Genomic DNA, 23,637 nt, shown 5'->3' with positions numbered 1-23,637 from the left:
TGGAGAGGAACAGAGTTTGGTGATGGCTACACAACACCGTGAATGTCCTAAATACCACCAAACTGTACACTTACAAATAGTGATTTTTATGATATGTGAGTTTTATCTCAAGTTAAAGGGGAAAAAAGGAAATCCTGAAATGTTCCCACTGCTGCTTGTGCTTGGAAGTGAGGAAGGATATCAGCAAGACTGGGGGCTCACAGGCAGTGACTTGGGAGAGTGGCGGGACAACAGTGAGCAGCGGTGTCCACCTTTAACACGAGCATACAGCTGCATGGGAAACCTTTCTTTTTTTTTTTTTTTTTATTAAAGATTTTATTTATTTATTTGACAGAGAAAGACACAGCGAGAGAGGGAACACAAACGGGGAGTGGGAGAGGGAGAAGCAGACTCCCTGCCGAGCAGGGAGCCCGATGCGGGACTCGATCCCGGGACTCCAGGATCATGACCTGAGCCGAAGGCAGTCGCTTAACCAACTGAGCCACCCAGGCGCCCGGGAAACCTTTCTTTAAATGTGCTCTGAGAAGTGGGCTTTCTCTAAATCCACCCTTTGAAAAGTGGACTTTGAGGCAAAGAAAGAGTTTTACAGGCTATAGTCTAATCATACATTCACGGTGTGATGTATTGCTCTGCCCCAGAGAAGTTCTAGATTTCTATAAAGAAAAGGGTCCTGCCATTCCCAGAAATATAATGAACACTGTGCTGCTAAAGTTGCACCTTCCTGCATGTGCGGGCAAGCTCTGTCTTTCGCCTCAAACGTCAGGGCAAAGACAGAAATGGTCTCATCTCCGTTGAAAATGAAGTATGTGTTTGCTTAGCTCAAGTTCAGCACCCAATTATTTGCACAAAAAAACCCAAGCACAAAGTGAACTTTAAAGAAGTAAATTAGTTTTAGAAGTAACACTTTTTATGTATACAGGCCTATAAAAAAGATTTTTTAAGATTGTATTTATTTCTTCTAGAGAGAGAGAGCGTGAGAAGGGGGAGGAACAGAGGGAGAGGCAGAGAGAGAATTTCCAGCAGACTCCTTGCTGAGCACAGAGCCTGACGTAGGGCTCGATCCCAGGACCCTGAGATCATGACCTGAGCCGAAACGAAGAGTCTGACACTCAACTGACTGAGCCACCCAGGTGCCCCTGAGCATAACTTCGTAACGATTAAATCCAATTTTGTCCTAAGTCAGTTATTTAACAAATTTATTGCTTTCCTTTATGAATTAAAAATTTCAAAGAAAAGACTAATTTCAAGAAAAGTAAGCTAAAGCTTCACTGCCCTTGTTTTAAATAATAAAAGCTACCTAAAACATCATGCTCGTGTGAGCAGAGAAGCTAACAGCATCTCTAGTAATGGGAATCTTTGATAAGACTTTCAGGTATTCCTGGATAAGGCAAAAATAAAAGCAAGTAGGAAACTTGACAAAAGGAAAAGCTGAAGATTCTACCTCCACACCTGGTTCACAAGAGAGCTGGTCCTGTGTGGGGAGGGAAGCACAAGTAAGGCAAACTTGCCAGAGTGACAGGCTGTGATGGGCTGAGCTGCATCCCCCCACTAATTCATATGTTGAACTCCTAACCCCCAGAACCTCAGAATGCAACCTTTTTGAAACTGGATCTTTAAGGAGGTAATAAGTAAAAATGAGGTCACCAGGGTGGGCTCGAATCCAATGTGTCCTCATATGAAGAAGAGACTAGAAGAGATGAGGACACAGACATGCCCAGAGGGAAGACACACAGAGAAGGTGGCATCTGTAAGCCAAGGAGAGAGGCCTCAGGAAAAACTAAGCCTGTCAACATTTTGACCTCGGACGTGAGAATGAATGTCTGGTGTTTAAGCCACTGAGGCCGTAGTACTGTGTTATGGCAGGCGCTAGCAAACTAATACACAGAGCCGTAGAGAATGAGTCTCTTCTCCAAAGCACTGACAATTATAATGGTGTATTATATTTATGACATACTGATCACACTAATACACCACGAGTTGTAGATGCAGTAATTTTTACGCATTCTCTGAAACCTGAAAATTTCTGTAAGGCTTTCTCTAGGGTAAAAAGATAAGAATGGCTGTTCTAAGTGCTTTCCCCCTTCCTCTGAATCTTACCCACCAGAAAGTATCTCTTCAAGACCCAGCTTTGCTGTCTATTTTACTCAATGATTTAAGTGTTTACTGAGGGAATATGATAGTGAACAGACATGTTCCTGCCTTGCCTTCAGGAATTGTAGTCCAATGAGAGATATGAAAACTGCTGTATTACGTTCTGATAAATACTATGACAGCATTGCAGCACAGGGGAGCGTCATGTAACACCCTCTGAGACTCAGAGAAGGGATGAGAGGCAAAGAATGAACAGAAGTTAGCCAAGCAGGGGGACTGTCCTAGACAATGAGAACAGCATATACAAAAGCCAAAGTAACTACAGTATGCTGTGACCCTCTGCTGTGAGGTGTTAGTCCTCATTCCTGATGAGGTGAAACAACGGGGTATGATTTCAGGTGGGCCTGGGAACAAGGAGAGCACCAACTGAAAGACTCCTGTAAGGGAGATTAGCATTCTCAATGGCCAGGTGACTATCTGGGGCAATGATACTTAACAGTAAAAGTTTATTCCCTCCCAGATAAGGCAAGAGAGAGGGAGAGGGAAGTCAAGACTTAGAAGTGATAACAAGTAACAAAGAACAAGAGTGCTAAGAGACTGGGGAAGAAGCAACAATAACATAATGATCAGGCTCTAACAGCAGTCCCCCAACAAACTGTCATTACTTAACTGTCCCCGCACCCCAACCCCCGCTTCCTGTCACTGTTATCAGACTGATAACTGAGGACCTACCCTCTTACTTCTGGTTTAGTAATAGTCCAACATTTATCAAAGTCAAATTCCTCTGAATGTGCCCTGAAATCTTCGCTCTGAATTCTAAGGATAACATTAAAAGCACAAGACTTTGGAAGAAAATATTTAAAAATCATATACCCAACAAGGGACTTGTATCTAGAATATATAAAGAATTCTTACTGGGGATGTAATGTACAGCATGGTGACTTTAGTTAATAATACTGTAATGCATATTTGAAAATTGTTAAAAGGGGCACCTGGGTGGCTCAGTCGTTAAGCGTCTGCCTTTGGCTCGGATCATGATCCCAGGGTCCTGGGATCAAGCCCCACATCAGGCTCCCCGCTTGGTGGGAAGCCTGCTTCTCCCTCTCCCACTCCCCCTGCTTGTGTCCCTGCTCTTGCCATCTCTCTGTCAAATAAATTAAAAAATCTTAAAAAAAAAAAAAAGTTGCTAAAAGAATAGATCTTGAAAGTTCTTGTTGCAAGAAGAAAATTTTTTTGTAACTGTATGGTGATAGATGTTAATTAGACTTATTGAAGTGATAATTTCACAATATATACAAATACCATTAGGTATGTGAAACCAATATGTTAGATGTCAATTATACCTCAATTAAAAACAAAAACTCTTATAACTCAATAATAAAAAGACAAACTCAATTGAAAAATGGGCAAAAGATCTAAAGGATCTAAATAGACATTTCTCTAAAGAAGAGCACATGGCCAATGAGCACATGAAAAGATCTCAACATCATTAGTCACTACGGAAATGCAAATCAAAACCACAATGAGATACTGCTCACACCCACTAGGATGGCTAGAATCATGTACATAATATCAAGTGTTGGCAAGAATGTGGAGAAACTGGAACCCTCACTTACTTCTGCTGAGACGATAAAATGGTTGCTTTGGAAAATAAGCTGGCAATTCTTCAACAAGTTAAACAATTGCCTTACCACTCTGCAATCCTACTCATAAACACACACCTAAGAGAAGTGAAAACAAACATCCACCCAAACACTTGTACACGAATGTTCACAGCAGCACTACTCATAATAGCTAGAAAGTGGAAGCAACCCAAATGCCCATCAACTGCAATGGATAAACACAAATCCATCTAATAGAATATTATTCAGTGGGCACCTGGGTGGCTCAGTTGGTTAAGCGACTGCCTTCGGCTCAGGTCATGATCCTGGAGTCCCGGGATCGAGTCCCGCATCGGGCTCCCTGCTCGGCGGGGAGTCTGCTTCTCCCTCTGACCCTCCTCCCTCTCGTGTGCTCTCTCTCTCTCTCTCATTCTCTCTCTGTCAAATAAATAAATAAAATCTTTAAAAAAAAAAAAAAAGAATATTATTCAGCAACAAAAAGGAATGAAGTACTGATACCAAAACAACATGGATGAACCTTGCAAAACATCATGCTCAATGAAAGCCAGCCAAAGGGGACTCCATACTATATGATTCCATTTATGTGAACTATCCAGAACGGGAAAATCTACAGAGACAAGAGATTAGTGGCTCCTCAGGATGGAGGGGGTTGGAGAGGAATAGGGAATGATTGCTAAGGGGTATGAAGTTTCTTGTTTGTGGCGATGAAAATGTTCTTTGATTGGGGTGATGGCTGCACAACCCTGAGTGCACTGAAATGACTGAATTGCAAACTTTAAATGGGTGAACATATTGCATGTGAATTTTATCTCAATAAAGCTATTTTAAAAAGTGTAAGTAAGCCTTCAGTGATTATCCCTAAGTCCCCTTTCAACACTTGAATTTGGATGCTCTCATTATCACCTCAGATTCAGCATGTTCCAGCTGATCATTCTCTTCCTTTCCAATGCAGACCTGCCCATACCTACTCCCTCTGTTTTCCTACCACATAAATCCTTGGCTGGTACTGAAGGCCTTTGTGCAAGCTAGTTCTTCTAGTCTCTTCCCTGCTGCCTACTTTCTCTTTTTTTTTTTTTTTTAAGATTTTTATTTATTTATTTGACAGAGAGAGACACAGTGAGAGAGAGAATACAAGCAGGGGGAGTGGGAGAGGGAGAAGCAGGCTTCCCACCGAGCAGGGAGCCCGATGCGGGGCTCGATCCCAGGACCTGGAATCATGACCCAAGCCGAAGGCAGACGCTTAATGACTGAACCACCCAGGCGCCGCTGCTGCCTACCTTCTCTTAAAATACCAGTCCCTTAGCTATCTTAGAAGCACACTGTTTCTGTGTTCTTCTCTTGTCCTTCCTTCACATCGCTTCCCTTATTGAGTATAGCCTATCTACATTCAACCTCTCTTTAGAGTCCAAATTATTTTGCAGAATTTTCTGTATTCAATAATCATACTACTTATGCTGATCTTCTCTGCCCAGTTCACTGTAAGAGCCAACAGAGTTAGCCCTTGAGCAACACAGAGGTTAGGGACACTGACCCCGTGTGCAGGCAGAAATTCACATATAACCTTTAACTCCCTCAGAACTTAAATACTTATAGCCCACTGTTGGACAGTAGCCTTACTGATAAATAGCCAATTCACACATATTTTGTATGTTATATGTATTACATACTGTGTTCTTACAGTTAATAGCTAACTTTTTCTTCATTTTTTTGGTATTTCTAGGCTATGTGGTTTATCTCAGTTTTTTCAAATTGTTGCAAATCTCCAAATATTTTCCAATATATTTACTGAAAAAAAATCCACATATAAGTGGACCTGAGCAGTTCAAACCTGTGTTATTCAAGGGTCAACTGCATTTGCTCTTCACAATTTAATAAATATGATCAAGGGCGTACTGTTTAACAGGTTTTGTACACAGGGAAAAAAAATAATGTTTCTGCCTTGAAGTGTCAGAGGGAAAAAGAAAAGTTGATGAACAACTCAATACATATCAAACAAAACACTGTAAAGTCTCAGAGAACAGAAAACTCTCATTTGGTTTGTAGTGAGATCAAGAAAGATCTCACAGAAGAGCTCCATCTATTTTCCCTACTTATTTCAGATGGCACTAGTAATAAGGGTCAATTACATATCTTTTACGGAAAGCATTTGTAAAATCTTATCCCCATGTAATGTGATTTTAATTACTCAATTCCTCATTACTACTACAGATAACTAAGAACTACAAGAAATATTTTGCATTTGATAAATATTACATTTTATATACTTAGTCATCTCTACAGAGCCTAATACATACCATTTCCCCTCCACACTTCAGCTAAATGGCAACTGCCTTCTCCAGGTTCCTTGCAAAATTCTACAACATCTCGACATGTTGTTTCTGGTGTTATAGGAACTTCTGTTAGAATCTGTTCGTTGTTGCTCAGGAACACGGTTAATATCATCTGTAAGAGAAAAGATTAAAGCTACAACTTAGAGTCATCATCATAAGGGATTAATCTGTAAATTTAAAGCAATCCCCTCCACCTCCCACTCCCCTACCCACACCAAAATGCCTACAGGATTAGTTTTTGGAAACAGGCTGATTCTAAAATTCATGTAGAGGGGTGCCTGGTTGGTTCAACTGAAACAGCACATGACTCTTGATCTTGGTGTTGCAAGTTCAAGCCCCACACTGGGTGTACAGACTACTTACACAAATAAGAAATATAGTTAAACAAAAGTCATGTAGAAAAATTAAAAGGTAAAACAAGTCAGGAAAATTCCAAAAGAAAATAACATTAGAAGGAAACTAGCATTACCAGATACTATAAAGCCTCAAAACAATATGGCAGTAGTACATAAATATATCAATGGAACAAATTATGAAGTCCAGAAACAGAAAATGGTAAATGACGAAGGACGTAACTCTGAATTGAGGAGGGAAAAAGACTATGCAATGAATGATGTTTGAACAATATTCCCATCTGGGAAAAAAAACTGGATTCACATCGCACATCATTTACCAGCATAACCTCCTACTAGGATCAAATACTTAAATATAAATCGTAAGTTTATAAAAGTTCTAGAATAAAACCAGGTAAATTCCTTTGTATAACCTTGGAGTACAGAAGCTCATTCTAGCTATAGCTCAAAAACCAGGCTCTATAAAAAAGATTGATATATTCAAACAAAAAAGACAAACTGAGGGAAAAATATTTGCAATGCATATGACAAATAAAAGGTTAACCTCCTTAACATATAAAAGGCCCCTAAGGGGGCACCTGGCTAGCTCAGTGGGTTAAGCGGCTGTCTTTGAGGGTCATGATCCCAGGGTCCTGGGGTTCAGCCCCATGTCCCCAGTGTTGAGCCCTGCGTCAGGCTCCCTGCTCAGCGGAGAGCCTGCTTCTCCCTCTCCCTCTGCCTGCTGCTCTGCCTACTTGTGTGCTGTCAATACATAAAACCTTTAAAAATAAATAAATAAAAGGCTCCTAAAAATCGATAACAAAGCTGAGGAAGAGGCACCTGGCTGGCTCAGTCAGTGGAGCGTGTAACTCTTGATCTCGGGGTCATGAGTTCAAGCCCCACGTTGGGGATAGAGTCTATTTAAAAAAAAATAAAGTTTAAAAAATTGTCTGGGCAAATATAACAATATATCAGAATAAAATGCAAATGGTCCTTAAACATGAAAATACATTATCATGTATTTAAAAAATTGTCCAGCATTTATTTATTTATTTATATTATGTTATGTTAATCCCCATACATTACATCATTAGTTTTTGATGTAATGTTCCATGATTCATTGTTTGTGTATAACACCCAGTGCTCCATGCAGAACGTGCCCTCTTTAATACCCATCACCGGGCTAACCCATCCTCCCACCCCCCTCCCCTCTAGAACCCTCAGTTTGTTTTTCAGAGTCCATAGTCTCCCATGGTTCGTCTCCCCCTCCGATTTTCCCCCCTTCATTTTTCCCCTCCTGCTATCTTTTTTTTTTTTAAGATATAATGTATTATTTGTTTCAGAGGTACAGATTTGTGATTCAACAGTCTTACACAATTCACAGTGCTCACCATAGCACATACCCTCCCCAGTGTCTATCACCCAGCCACCCCCTCCCCCCCCCCCCCCCCCACTCCAGCACCCCTCAGTTTGTTTCCTGAGATTAAGAATTCCTCATATCAGTGAGGTCATATGATACATGTCTTTCTCTGATTGACTTATTTCGCTCAGCATAATACCCTCCAGTTCCATCCACGGCATTGCAAATGGCAAGATTTCGTTCCTTTTGATGGCTGCATAATATTCCATTGTGTATATATACCACATCTTCTTTATCCATTCACCTGTCGATGGACATCTTGGCTCTTTCCACAGTTTGGCTATTGTGGACATTGCTGCTATAAACATCGGGATGCATGTACCCCTTCGGATCCCTACATTTGTATCTTTGGGGTAAATACCCAGTAGTGCAATTGCTGGGTCACATGGTAGCTCTATTTTCAACTTTTTGAGGAACCTCCATACTGTTTTCCAGAGTGGCTGCACCAGCTTGCATTCCCACCAACAGTGTAGGAGGGTTCCCCTTTCTCCGCATCCCTGCCAACATCTGTCGTTTCCTGACTTGTTAATTTTAGCCATTCTGACTGGTGTGAGGTGATATCTCATCAAGGTTTTGATTTGGATTTCCCTGATGCTGAGTGATACTGAGCACTTTTTCATGTATCTCTTGGCCATTTGGATGTCTTCTTTGGAAAAATGTCTGTTCATGTCTTCTGCCCATTTCTTGATTGGATTATTTGTTCTATGGGTGTTGAGTTTGATAAGTTCTTTATAGATTTTGGATAGTAGCCCTTTATCTGATATGTCATTTGCAAATATCTTCTCCCATTCTGTTGGTTGTCTTTTGGTTTTGTTGACTGTTTCTTTTGCTGTGCAAAAGCTTTTTATCTGGATGAAGTCCCAATAGTTCATTTTGGCCCTTGCTTCCCTTGCCTTTGGCGATGTTTCTAGGAAGAAGTTGCTTCGGCTGAGGTCAAAGAGGTTGTTGCCTGTGTTCTCCTTTAGGATTCTGATGGACTCCTGTCTCACATTTAGGTCTTTCAACCATTTTGGGTCCGTCTTTGTGTGTGGTGTAAGGAAATGGTTCAGTTTCATTCTTCTGCATGTGGCTGTCCAATTTTCCCAACACCATTTGTTGAAGAGACTGTCTTTTTTCCATTGGGTATTCATTCTTTCCTGCTTTCGAAGATTAGTTGACCATAGAGTTGAGGGTCCATTTCTGGGCTTTCTATTCTGTTCCATTGATCTATGTGTTTGTTTTTGTGCCAGTACCATACTGTCTTGATGATGACAGCTTTGTAATAGAGCTTGAAGTCCGGAATTGTGATGCCGCCAGCTTTGCTTTTCTTTTTCAACATTCCTCTGGCCATTCGGGGTCTTTTCTGGTTCCATACAAATTTTAGGATTATTTGTTCCATTTCTTTGAAAAAAGCAGATGGTATTTTGATAGGGATTGCATTGAATGTGTAGATTGCTCTAGGTAGCATTGACATCTTCACAATATTTGTTCTTCCAATCCATGAGCATGGAACGTTTTTCCATTTCTTTGTGTCTTCCTCAATTTCTTTCATGAGTATTTTATAGTTTTCTGAGTACAGATTCTTTGCCTCTTTGGTTAGATTTATTCCTAGGTATCTTATGGTTTTGGGTGCGATTGTAAATGGGATCGACTCCTTAATTTCTCTTCCTTCTGTCTTGTTGGTGTATAGGAATGCCACTGATTTCTGTGCATTGACTTTATATCCTGCCACTTTACTGAATTCCTGTATGAGTTCTAGTAGTTTTGGGGTGGAGTCTTTGGGGTTTTCCACATAAAGTATCATATCATCTGCAAACAGTGAGAGTTTGACTTCTTCTCTGCCGATTTGGATGCCTTTTATTTCTTTTTGTTGTCTGATTGCTGTGGCTAGTTCTAATACTATGTTGAATAGCAGTGGTGATAGTGGACATCCCTGCTGTGTTCCTGACCTTAGGGGGAAAGCTCTCAGTTTTTCCCCATTGAGAATGATATTCACTGTGGGTTTTTCATAGATGGCTTTTATGATATTGAGGTATGTACCCTCTATCTCTATACTCTGAAGAGTTTTGATCAAGAAAGGATGCTGTACTTTGTCAAATGCTTTTTCTGCATCTATTGAGAGGATCGTATGATTCTTGTTCTTTCTTTTATTAATGTCTTATATCACATTGATTGATTTGCGGATGTTCAACCAACATTGCAGACCAGGGATAAATCCCACTTGGTCGTGGTGAATAATCCTTTTAATGTACTATTGTATCCTATTGGCTAGTATTTTGGTGAGAATTTTTGCACCCATGTTCATCAAGAATATTGGGCTGTAATTCTCTTTTTTGATGGGGTCTTTGGTTTGGGGATCAAGGTAATGGTGGGCCTCATAAAACAAGTTTGGAAGTTTTCCTTCCATTTCTATTTTTTGGAACAGTTTCAGAAGAATAGGTATTAATTCTTCTTTAAATGTTTGGTAGAATTCCCCTGGGAAGCCATCTGGCCCTGGGCTTTTGTTTGTTGGGAGATTTTTGATGACTGCTTCAATTTCCTTAGTGGTTATAGGTCTGTTCCGGTTTTCTATTTCTTCCTGTTTCAGTTTTGGTAGTTTACACATCTCTAGGAATGCATCCATTTCTTCCAGATTATCTAATTTGCTTGTCCAGCATTTTTAAAAAAGGTTTTATTTACTTATTTGAGAGTAAGCGAGAGAGCGCAAGTAAGCACACGGGGTGGACTGGTAGGAGTAGAGAGAGAAGCAGACTCCCCGCTAAGCGGGGAGCCTGACGCTTGATCCCAGCACCCTGGGATCATGACACCTGAGCCCAAGGCAGACGTTTAACCGACTGAGCCACCCAGGTGCCCCAGTATTTTTTTTAATCTTTAAAAGAAATCCTACCATTTCGATCTAAGATCTAAAGCGATCATAATGGAAGGGATTTCTTTAAAAACATTACTCCTAAAATACAATTTAAACCAAAGATTTTCTTTAATCAGTATTATGAAATATTTGTTTACTCTTTGATCAAAGTCAGAAACAAAACCTGCATTTGTCCCCAAATCTTCCTCTCGCTTAAAATCTCAGCTGTAAATTAAGTATTTTAGTTCACTGTTAAAATAGTTTTTTCTTACAAGTGCCCTAAATTCCTAAATTTTGAGATTAAACGTCTTTAGCTTGATGGTCAGATGTTATGTAACCGAAATTGGTAACAGTTTTCAACTGGTTTCCTTGCCACCAACCTCCCCTCAGTCCAACCTAGCCTCTGGCACTGCCAGTTGACTTTCTAAATGTAAATCAAATGAAGTCAGTCCCTAGCTTAAAACACTCAGGAGCTCCACACGGCTGAACAACAGCCCTTCCCAAAACGGTTTTTTCCTAGTATACAAAGAGGAAACAGGTTTCTTTCTTTTCTTTTTTTTAAGATTTTATTTATTTATTTGACAGAGAGAGACATAGCGAGAGAGGGAACACAAGCAGGGGGAGTGGGAGAGGGAGAAGCAGGCTTCCCGCTGCGCAGGGCTCAATCCCAGGACCTTGAGATCATGACCTGAGCCGAAGGCAGACACTTAACGACTGAGCCACCCAGGCGCCCCAGGAAACAAGTTTCTTTACTGAGCACTTAGCATTCCAATGTTCAGGTGAACCTGTCCCTTTTTCCCCCAGAGACTCTTCTGAGGCTTGGATTTCCCCAGAATACCCTCTGAGAAAGCCTATAGACTACGGGGTCAGCTCCCAGCTCCCAGCACAGCAGACACAATTGGGCATAACCTCCTAGCCTCCCAGCCCCAGCCCCTACACACATTGAGCCTAGCTCCCTCAAATCCAATCAAGTTCTCTCAGGCTGCTGTCCCTGCCCGAGGGCCCCGGGGGCCTGCTTGCCTGTGAACTCCAATTCATATGCTACCACCTTTGCAAAACCTCCCTTCACTACCTCCTCTCACCTGGGAGGCTATATGCTCCATCCGTTGTGATCCAGTTACTCTTCACACATACCTTTATTACATCACAGCATTAAGAGGTCTCCCTCCTGCTCACTAGGCTCCAAGAACTCCACTTCCGAATCTGTCATTTCCCAGTGCCTAAGCAGCATCTGAGGCATGGTAAGCACACTAATCCGGTTGACTCCATGAATGACACAAAGAATATAAAGACCCCACCATACCATATAATGGAGGAAATACTGCACATAATCTAAGATACATCCAGTCTGTTCAATAAACAAGCATTTTTCCCCCGCCTGTTCTTCTTGGATATTATAAATACATTTCAATTTTATAATAAGTTAAACAGTTATTTCTGCTCACTAACCCATAAGAGGAAATTACAAAATTGGGGGCTTTTGAGTACTGAAATAAATGACCTGGCATCTATAGAATTTGGAATAAAATAGTAATTCCTGGATCCAGTGCAAACAAGCCCAGAACTGAAGGGCCTTAATGCTTTCACAGTTTCAACAGAACTAGAATGTATTTTTACTCTTGTTTACACACATTTTATACTTCTAATGATACATTATGTAATTTCATAGCCAATGTTTTTCAAGATATAATAATACATTATCCTAAATCATGCTTTATAAATCAAAATTTCAAATCAGTGAAATATGTTTTCTTTTTTTTTACTATCTTCTCTTTAAATGCTAACACTACAGTTCACTGATAAGTAGTAGAGTGAGTGCTCTGCTTCCCTCAGTTCCTCAGAGAACTTTTATCCCCTGCCGCCTGCTACAGCGGCCCGTGGTATGTTCTCAACACCACGAGGCAGTGAATGTTTACATCATCATCTGCGTCTGGAAGACAACACTCTGGCCAGAACTGGTATGGACATGCTCACCTCCCAGGCTCCCACCCTGGGCACCAAGCAGCTCCGTTAGCGCCCACTCGTAAAAGCACAGCTTGTGCCCACTTGCTCTGAAGAGCGGAGTCCCTGATGAACACGCTGTCAGAATGAAGGATGGAATGATGCTATTTGGGGACACTTTTGAATTACCCAGACTTTTCAGCTCACAAGTAAGATCAACATGGTGGGGCGGGGCAGGAGAGGCAGAATGGCACAGGTAGGAGTCTGGACATTTAATTGTAAAAGCTTACTCATCCAAAGTTCACTAAGCATCACCTCAGTTTTTAAGCTTTCTATTACAGTCTTCAGTAAACCCTATCTTTTCTAATCTTAGCAAAATTCATTTTCCCTAATCTCCAATTATTCAATCAAAGCTAATTTCATTGTAATCATGACAGATTTAGAAGCTTTCAGGATAAACGAAGCTGGCATTGACCTGGATGGTACAGACCTCCCTAAAGCATCACCTAAAATTAAAGGTGAAAAGGCATGTCACTGCCGTTATTCTAGCAAGATTTCCTTCACTTAAAAAACTAAGCATCTCCAACACAAATACTGTATTTTATGGGTCTTAAAAGCATTTTGTTTTGTTTACATTTTAACATCTCTGAAATCACAATATATCTTAGAACTGGTAGCATGTCACAATCTGACAGGTAGTAGTATTTTTTTCTCTCTTAATAGTAAGACAGAAAGATGAAACCCAATAGGATTAGGGGAACTAAAGAAAACAAGTACAGAGAAAAAGAAAAGAAGTCAAAGTTTACCCTTCCTAAAAGATGAACATGCTTAAAAGAAGAGTTGGTTAGCCACACTTAGAAAAACCTGCAAAGGTTTTTGCGCTGTATCACACACGGCACGCGAGGACCAGACGCCCGCCCCCAACCACCACTCAGCTCAGACAAGCCATGCCCACAGACCCCACGCACCCTGCTCCTCCTCCTCAATCACCCACACACATCCCCCTCCTCTTGGAAGTTTTCCTGACACCAGTGTTTGCCCTTCCTGACCCAACCTGAGCGAGAGCCTCCTATTCTGCTCTCTTATGACAGACTGTGGCTATTTCTAGTGCCACATTCTTACACTAAATAATGGGTGTTTTCTTGATTACATCCTCTACAGGAACAGTGTTTATGACTCATGGGAATGACTTGTAACCCATTACCAGCTTTGAAATCAAGCTGCCTGTATAATTGTTTTTTTAATCTAAAAACCCTAAAACTACCATAAAGCCAGTGATGGCAGGACTAGTGTGTTTGAACTCCGAGCCGGAATACAATGCTGGACTTATAAATGTGCCCAGTAAATGAAGACAGGCTAGCAGGCAGGGAACTGTATAACTGTATTGAGTAATCTGAGAGGCCACTTTACTCTTTCGAGAACACTGGAGCTACATAAAGAAAATCAACTAATCACTAATAACCACAAATTTACATATCTACATACATCTACATATATCCTTTAAAATGTTTACAAACTTGGGGTGCCTGGGTGGCTCAGGTGGTTAAGCAACTGCCTTCGGCTCAGGTCATGATCCTGGAGTCCCAGGATTGAGTCCCGCATCGGGCTCCCTGCTCGGCAGGGAGTCTGCTTCTCCCTCTGACCCTCCCCCGTCTCATGCTCGCTCTCTCTATCTCATTCTCTCTCTCAAATAAATAAATAAAATCTTTAAAAAAATAAAAATAAATAAAAAATAAAATAAAATGTTTACAAACTTGGTATTTAAAGGATGTTCCTGGTCCAAGAAAATCAAACAAAGCACAAATTAGGGATGTATAAGACATTATAAAATAGGGGCACCTGGGTGGCTCAGATGGTTAAGCATCTGCCTTCAGCTCGGGTCATGATCCCAGGGTCCTGGGATTAAGTCCCACATCGGGCTCCCTGCTCAGTGGGGAGCCTGCTTCTCCCTCTCCATCCCGCCCCTGCTTGTGCTCTCTCTCTCTCTGTCAAATAAATAAATAAATAAAATATTTAAAAAAAAAGACATTATATTGGGGCGCCTGGGTGGCTCAGTTGGTTAAGCGTCTGCCTTTGGCTCAGGTCATGATCCCAGGGTCCTGGGATCGAGCCCCGCGTCAGGCTCCCTGCTCAGTGGAGAGTTTGCTTCTCCCTCTCCCTCTGCCTGCCTCTCTGCCTACTTGTGCTCTCTATCTCTGTCAAATAAATAAATAAAAATCTTTAAAAAAATAAAATAAAATAAAAAATTAAAAAAAAAGACATTATAAAATAGGAACTATCTGCAATATATGTATGTATCAAATCATCACACTGTATATAGTGTTACACAATTTTATGTCAATTATACAATGATGCAATATTCTACGTCAATTATATCTCAGTAAAACTGGGGGAAATTATCTATAACAACAAAAAAGGAACTATCCTATAATCAAAAAGTCAGGTAATAACCAGTGTTGATGAGGACGTGGAGAAATTGGGACTATCATGCACTAGTATGGGAATATAAACTGGTATAGCCATTTTGAGAAACCGTTCAGCAGTTTAAAATGTTAAACATAGGGGCGCCTGGGCGGCTTAGTCGTTAAGCGTCTGCCTTCGGCTCAGGTCATGATCCCAGGGTCCTGGGATCGAGCCCCGCGTCGGGCTCCCTGCTCCGGGGGAAGCCTGCTTCTCCCTCTCCCACTCCCCCTGCTTGTGTTCCCTCTCTCTCGCTGTGTTTCTCTCTGTCAAATAAATAAATAAAATCTTTAAAAAAAATAAAATGTTAAACATATGATCCAGCAATTCCTCTCCTAGGTACCTAGCCAAGTGAATAAAAATATATGTCCATACAAAGTCTTGTATGCAAATGTTCATAAGCAGCATTATTCATAATAACCAAAAAGAGGAAATAATCCAAATGTCCATCAACCAATAAATGAATAAAATGTGGTGTATCTTACAATGGAATATTATTCAGCCATAAAAAGAAGTGCTGACCTATCCAGGCTGCAACATGGAGGGACCTTGAAAACATTATGCCACATGAAAAAATTATGCTTATACAAAAGATCACATATTATATGAAATGTCCGTAACAGGTAAACCCACAGAGACAGAAGCTAGGTGAAATAGAAAGACTTTAAACAGGCACAAAATTTCTTCTTAGGGGGATAGAAATGTTCTAAAATTAGACTGTGGAGATGATGGCATAACTCTGTAATTTATTATAGATCACTGAATTGTTCATTTTTATGGTATATAAATTATGGCATATAGATTATGCCCCCAATAAAGGTAAATGTCAGAACTATAAACATCCAGAAAAGGAAATGAGAAATTCTACTTATGTGATACAAAGAAGCTTGAAATAAGTCAAGCTCTATCACTGACTCTACCACTGATTTTGCTGTGACTGCCTGTGGAAGCACCCCCTCCGGCCTCTGGGTCATGGCTTCTCATCAGCAGCTCAGGAGACAATATGGATAGGATATACCCTTTAGGACAGTGTTTCTCCAAATTTCCTGGCCCTCACCTACTCAGGTAAAACATTAGATCCCTTAGCCCAGCAGCTCCACCTACTTCCATATCTAGTGGAAAAGGAATGCAGGAACAACAAAGATAACTGAGGAGAAATAAAATGATAAAAGCTATACCACATTGCAGTTACTGTAGGTAATAAATAGCTCACCCGGGAGCTTACAAGTAGCTCTTAAAGCCATAGAAAGAACCAGCTGGAGTGGGGGTAAAAGAACATCAGAAGGCCCTTTCAAGTTTTCCAGTGGGCTATGTCCCCAATAGGAGAATCAACCTTAGCTCCCTTCCGACCCTAATGTATTGTAACACTGTTCACCAATTCACCAATTTATAATCTCAGAAACATTAGGGCTGTAAGGAAAACTAAGTCTAAGACCTCCCATTGAATGCCTCATCCCACTTCCCTAAATCAGCTTCTCAAAGACTGAAAAACACATGCGAGGGAGCCCTTGCCACTCACAGAGCAAGGAACATAAAATCAGACAGACAGGGGAGGTACCCTTGACTCCCTTCTCGCTCATCCTCCACAAACAACACATTAGTAATACTGTGGACCCTAATTTCAAAATATACCCAGAATCTGACTGCTCTTTTCCATTGCTACTACCCTGGCCCAAGCCACCACTACCACTCAGCTGGACATTTGCAAGAGCACCCTAATTGGTCCATTTTTCCACTCTTGCCCTTCAGATATATCACTTCATTCAATACCCTCAAGTGGTTTCCTGCCTTTCTCAGAATAAAATCCAAAGTCCTAAGTCCTGTCTACAAGGTCCTACATGATCTGCATCACACACACACCACTTTGATCTTACCTCTTACCATACCTCCCCCTTCATTTCCCTGCTCCAGCCACAGGGCAAGAACACATTTTCACCATTCTTCCAACAGAGCAAGCCAATTCCTGCCTCAGGGCCTTTGTACTTGCTGTTCTCTACCTAGACCGTGCTCCCCTCAGCTACTAGCATGGCTGTAGTCTTCTCTTCTTTCAGGCCTCTGCTCCAATGTCACCTTATCAGAGCGGAGCCTTCCTTAGTCAACCTATTTAACACTATTCTATCACTCAATCCCTTTACTATCCTGCTTTTTCTTTCCTTCTGAGCACATACCACCACCTAATCTATGTCACATATTTATGATTATCTTCTTAGGTCTCTTCCCACTGGAGCACAAGCTCCCTGAGAACAAAAATTTTAGTTAGTTCACTGCTGTATCACCAGTGCCTGCAGTACTGCCCGGAACATAGTAGGCACTCAATAAACTCCAATTATATACAAAATTTTTTTTCAATAGGTTGAGTTATGAAGGGTTGGCGCCTGCCTTCTCATCATCAAGGTCTCTATAGAAAGATTGCCAATAGTTTACCCCTCTAATCAGTGAGTGAGTCCACATCAGAGAGACGGAAAAAAATCTTTGAAAAATGCTAGTGTGAACGTCAGGAGCCTGTACACACACGATACTTGGCAGATTTCACTCAAACCTAGAGATGCGTGGACGGCCCTTGCTAAATAAAGCCTTCCCTCTTTCCACAAGGTGGCACTGCAGAGTACCAGGGAGTGAGTTTTCCCTGCCCCTCTAAAATTTGGGAGGAATAAGATTAACTCCAAAGAAAACAGAGGAACAGTTTACTAAAATCATGTAAGTTCAATTTCCAAAACTGCGATTTGCATTATTTTGGGGAAAAAAAAAAACAACAAACCAGAACTGGCCTTTGGAGAGCAATGAAATTTTTTTCTAATAAATGAGAAGTATAAAACTGCGGGGGGGGTGCACCTGGGTGGCTCAGTCGGTTGGGTGGCTGCCTTCGGCTCAGGTCATGATCCCAGAGTCCCAGGATCGAGCCCCACATCGGGCTCCCTGCTCGGTGGAGAGCCTGCTTCTCCCTCTCCCTCTGCCTGCCCTCTCTGCCTACTTGTGCTGTCAAATAAATAAATTAAATCTTAAAAAAAAAAAAAACAAAAAAAAACTGCAGGGGGTACATATTTAACACTCTTGAGAGGACAGATACATTTAAATATTTGAGTAGCGTCTATTCAAAGTTAAATGTCCAGGGGCGCTTGGGTGACTCAGCCGGTTAAGCGGTTAAGGGTCCAACTCTTGATCTCAGTTCATGTCTTGATCTGAGGGCTGTGAGTTCAAGTCCCACACTGGGCTCCACCCTAGGCAGGGAGCCTACTTTAAAAAAAAAAAAAAAGTTAAATGTCCATTAAATTAGATCCTCAATAACCATTATCAATTCTGTTTAGTTCAAAGTTTCTATTTGCTTTAATAATTTAACATTTAGAGGGGCGCCTGGGTGGCGCAGTTGGTTAAGCGACTGCCTTCAGCTCAGATCATGATCCCAAGGTGCTAGGATCGAGTCCCACATCGGGCTTCTTGCTCAGCGGGGAGCCTGCTGCTCCCCCTGCTTGCGGTCTCTCTTTCTCTCTCTCTCTCTGGCAAATAAATAAAATCTTTAAAAAAATAATTTAACATTTAAAAAGCATATATTCTGGGCGCCTGGGTGGCTCAGCTGTTAAGCGGCTGTCTTTGGCTCAGGTCATGATCCCAGAGTCCTGGGATCGAGTCCCACATCGGGCTCCCTGCTCAGCAGGAAGCCTGCTTCTCCCTCTCACACTCCCCCTGCTTGTGTTCCTGCTCTTGCTGTCTCTGTCAAATAAATAAATAAAATCTTTTTTTTTTTTTAAAAAGCATATATTCCATCATACAAAAATTCCTTCTCACCAACCTGAATTGGTGAAATCTGGTCATACATTATTCCTGGGAATACAAAATATACACCTTAGCTTCCTTCACCTTATTAATCTCGTCAGTATTTAAAAGCATATGCATTTTAAGGAAACCCGTCTAAAACTGTGTAAAAATGCAAAATTCACAAGACTTTCCATAATGCTTAGATATGTCATTAGTATCAGGTATGGAGGTGTTGCAGCTGACCAAATTTAATCTACTCATTAAAACTTAAAGAATCCTCTGCAAGAGAAAAAGGGCAGTATCAACTATGAACTCCTGTTGATCAGTGTCGGGAATCGCTGCCCAGAATGACGGTTGCTTTACAGACATTGTCCATGTGAACGTTAGGGAAGCAGAAAAACACAGATCTTCAAACCACAGGCTGTGACCTACTCGTGGGCTGTAAAATCAATTAGTGCCTCAAGGGCCAGTTCTGGTTTTTAATGGGATAGAACAGAATATGAAACAGTGTTAAGAGAACAAAACGACAAACCACAGACTAGGAGAAAATATTTACAAAATACATATCTGATAATGGACTTATATCCTAAATATACAAAGAACCCTTATAACTTGATAATAAGAAAACAAAACAATCAAAATATGGACGAAAGATCCTAAAAGATCAAATAAGATGGCAAATAAGCAGAAAAGATGCTCAACATCACAGATGACTAGGGAACTGCAAATTAAAACAATAATGACACCACACACCTATGAGAATGGGCAACCCCCAGAACACTGACAACACTAAATGCCGTGAGGAGGCAGAACAAGAGCTCGCTGGTGGGAATGTAAAATGGTGCAGCCACTCTGGAAGGCAGCCTGGCAGTTTCTTACAAAACCAAACATATTCTTACCATATAATTCAGCAATGGAGCTCCTTGATATTTACCCAAATGAGTTTGAAACTTACATACAAAAACCTACACAGGAATTTTTATAGCAGCGTTATTCATAACAGTCCAAACTTGCCACCAAGATGTCCTTCAGGAGGTGAATGGGTAAACAAACAGTGGTCCACCCAGATGATAGAATATTATTCAGTAATAAAAAGAAATTAGCTATCAAGTCACAAAAAGACATAGAAGACTCTTAAATGCATACTGCTAAGTGAAAGACAAGTACGGAAAGGCTACACACTGTATGGTTCCCACTATATGACAGTTCTGGAAAAGCAGAAACTATGGAGACAGTAAAAAGATTAGTGGTTGCCAGGGGTTTTGGGTACAGGGAGGGATGAATAAGCAGAGCACAAAGGACTTTTAAGGCAGTGAAAATAACCGTATGATACTGTAATGGTAGATAAATAACATTACACATTTGTCAAAATCCACAGAACTATACAATACAAAGAGTGAACCCCATGCAAACTATGGCCTTTAGTTAATAATTTTTTAACATTAGTTCATCAATTATAACAAATGTAGCACATTAATGCAAGATATTAGTAATAGGGGAAACTTGGGGCACCTGGGTGGCTCAATCAGTTAAGCATCTTCCTTCGGATCAGGTCATGATCTCAGGGTCCTAGGATCGAGCCCCGCATCAGGCTCCCTGCTCAGAGGGGAGTCCGCTTCTCCCTCTCCCCCTGCCCCTCCCCTCAGCTTGTGCATGTGCATGTGTGCTCCCTCTCTTTCAAATGAATAAATACAATCTTTTTAAAAAATAATACAGGAAACTGTTGGGACTCAATTTTTCTGTAAACCTAAAACTGATCTAAAAAAATAAAGTCTATTAACATAAAATACAAAATGAAACAGTACACTACACATGGTAAGGGTAAGTGTGGTCCCCTAAAATTCCAACTATATATATTTACACAGAGAGATGCACGTGTGTGTGTGTGTGTGTTTGTGTGTGTGTGTGTAAGATTGGGTCATCCTGTAACAGGTACTTCTTAGTGTGGGTCATGGTCTTAAAAGATACTGCTCCCAGGGCCTCATAACACCCAACTACATGAAAAATCACCGTACTGCCATCACCATTTATCAGTGCTTATTATTAGGCACTGATATGCCCTTCACACATTCTCAATTCTCACACCAACTCTGCAAGACAGATACCACCCTTCATTTTACAGAATAAGGAAACGAGGTATGCAGAGGTTAAATAACTTGTCCAAGATCACCGAGCTAATTAATACCAGCGTGAGACGTGACCCTGGTCTGACTCCCAAGCTCTGCTCTGAACCACTACTCTCAACTGCCTGCTACAAAATACAGAAGGAAAGAGTAAATGTTTTAATAAATACCTTCCTACTTATAATATACTCCCCATTATTTAATAATTTCTCAATTAGCTAAGTTTTATCTACTGTTTATATTTGAAACTATCTAAAATTCAAAGTTAATCATTATACAAGGGAACCAGAACAAAGAATCACGCATTTTTTCCCTAATTAATCAACTAACTGTATAGAGTATCTGGTTAAAATCATATAAGTGTTCTAATTAAATTTTCTTAACCTTTCAAAAATTTAAATTAGGTATACCCCCAAATTTTCAGAGTAAGATTTCCTCCATCTATACATTTCTCTGTAAAATTCAAGAAAATATATTCTTATATGTATTTCTTAAAACATATCTATATCTACTCCTAAGTATATATCCGACATAATTAAAAACCTGTCTTACACAAAAACTTGAACAGGAATGCTTACAGCAGCTTTATTCGTAATAGCCACAAAGTGTAAACAGCCCAAAATGATGAATGAATAAACCAGTGTGATATAGTTATAGAATGGAATACTACTCGGGCATAAAAAGGTGTGAAATGAGTGCTACAACATGGATAAACTTTAGAAATATAATGCCAAGTGGATGCAAAAGTCACATATATGATTTCATTTACATGAGGAGTCCGGACTGGGCAAATCTATAGAGACAGAAAGTAGAACAGTTTGTTTGTCCAGGGATGGGGGGGGTGAGAAATGGGGAGTGACTGCTAAGGGGTACAGTCTCTTCTTTCTGGGATGATGAAAATGGCTACCCAACTTGTGAATATATTAAAACCACAGCATTGTACACTTTAAAAGGGTGAATTTTATGGTATGTGAATTATATCAGTATAGTTGTTATTTAAGGGGGAAAAAAACACATCTAGCTATGCCACTTATCCAACCTACAGAACCTATACAATTAGTAAACTATTTTTACCAATGGAAATAACTTTAAATAAACACATTATCTCCTTGTATATTTTTTCTTTTCTCAAGTAATAAACATTTATATTTGTACAAATTTTTTTTTGTATCTGTTACTATAAAAAGTACTAATTCTTTTGTTAGTAGGAAAAAAAGCTTAAAACTTTAACAAAGATATTTAGCAAAATAAGGTCTCTGAAGAACACTTTAATCATGTGTATAGATATACCATAGTCAATTCTATTCATCTCATGATACAAAATCAGAATACAGTTTACAAAGGAAATACAAGTCTAATAATACTCCTATCTTTTCACAAATGACTATCCATTTTCTCTTTCAGATTTGAGCCAGCTCTTGAATACCATGATCCTACTTTGAATTTGCTTATAATGCTCTGAGTTACCATACTTGAACTGTTTCTCATCTTTAGAAAACTAAGCAAAAGTAAAGTGTGGAAAACACAAGTCCCACTGCCTAGAGATTATCTATGCCATTTACAGAGGAAAAATACTTAAATAGGTGTCCCTTGGGCTTTGTGGAATCTAAATCCAGGCACTAATGACATGAGCCATGATAAGACGTCCTAATGAAACAAGACAGACCACCGTTGTTACAGCCCAGTGACATGGTAGATAAAGTTTCACCTAATTCGGTGAGTTGCAAGGAAGTAAAGTTCAGTGCTAGCATTGTTGAGTAACAACTGTAACCAGGATCTAGAAATCACTATGAAAAGGAAAACGAAACATTAATTTACGAATCTCCATATAAAACTTGTCATAAAAAAGACTGCCAAAGCTTTGTTAACAACTTTAAAAAGTGAAACCTCAACATTTTAAGTTTTCACAATAAATGCCTTGCTCAAATTTTATGCTTAGAAAAACTGCTTGTTGGATGTAGGGTACATACAGAGCTACACATTTCTTTTTTCAAATTCAACTAGTATTTTAAAATTTTGTTTAAAAGATTTATTTTAGAGCACACACACACACACACACACACACACGGTGGAGGGAGGGAGAGAATTTCAAGCAGACTCCCTGCTGAGCATGGAGTCTGACATGGGGCTCAATCTCATGACCCCGAGACCATGACCTAAGCTGAAATCAAAAGTTGAACACCTAACTGAGCCACCCAGGTGCCCCCCAAGTATTGACCTATTTTTTTTTTTTAATTTATTTATTTGACACAGAGCCAGAAAGAGAGAGCACAAGCAGGGGGAGCTGCACGGGGAGGGAGAAGCAGGCTCCCCGCGGAGCAAGCAGCCTGATACGGAGCTTGATCCCAGCACTTGAGATCATGACCTGAGCTGAAGGCAGATGCTCAATGACTGAGCCACCCAGGCGCCCCAGTATTAACCTGTTTTAAAGTTTGTTTATCTATGTCATCTCTACACCCAGTATGGGGCTTGTTACTCATGACCCTGAGAGATCAAGAGTCGCATGCTCTTCTGAGTGAGTCAGCCAGGCACCCCTGGTATTGACATATTTTATGTATGTATGTATGTATTATGTTCAATTAGCCAGCATATAGTACATCATTAGTTTTTGATATTGACATATTTTAGATGTTTAAAATGAGAATAAGGTTTATAATAAGACACAACATAAAAGGACATCAATAATTTATTGATAATAAGAACAGCTATTATTTTCATGCTTACTATGTTCATGGACA

At 40.3% G+C, this 23,637-nt stretch overlaps 1 protein-coding gene across 4 annotated transcripts in view; it reads right to left on the bottom strand.

Annotated features, from left to right (window-relative positions):
- PPP1R13B (protein phosphatase 1 regulatory subunit 13B) overlaps positions 1-23,637 on the bottom strand; it is a 91,646-nt gene that overhangs the window by 47,950 nt on the left and 20,059 nt on the right. For 3 of the 4 annotated variants that reach the window (XM_034993103.1, XM_034993105.1, XM_034993107.1), the window contains exon 2: positions 6,008-6,155. In XM_034993103.1, the coding sequence (XP_034848994.1) occupies positions 6,008-6,155 (148 nt within the window). Of the gene's footprint in view, positions 1-6,007; positions 6,156-7,215; positions 7,257-23,637 lie in introns of those variants that run through there. The other variant, XM_034993104.1, reaches the window with a different exon arrangement.

The sequence above is a fragment of the Mirounga leonina genome, unplaced genomic scaffold, assembly GCF_011800145.1.
Source record: "Mirounga leonina isolate KUSES-001 unplaced genomic scaffold, KU_Mleo_1.0 Mir_82, whole genome shotgun sequence".
Classification (NCBI taxonomy): domain Eukaryota; kingdom Metazoa; phylum Chordata; class Mammalia; order Carnivora; family Phocidae; genus Mirounga; species Mirounga leonina.
This window is presented reverse-complemented; position numbering and strand designations above follow the sequence as displayed.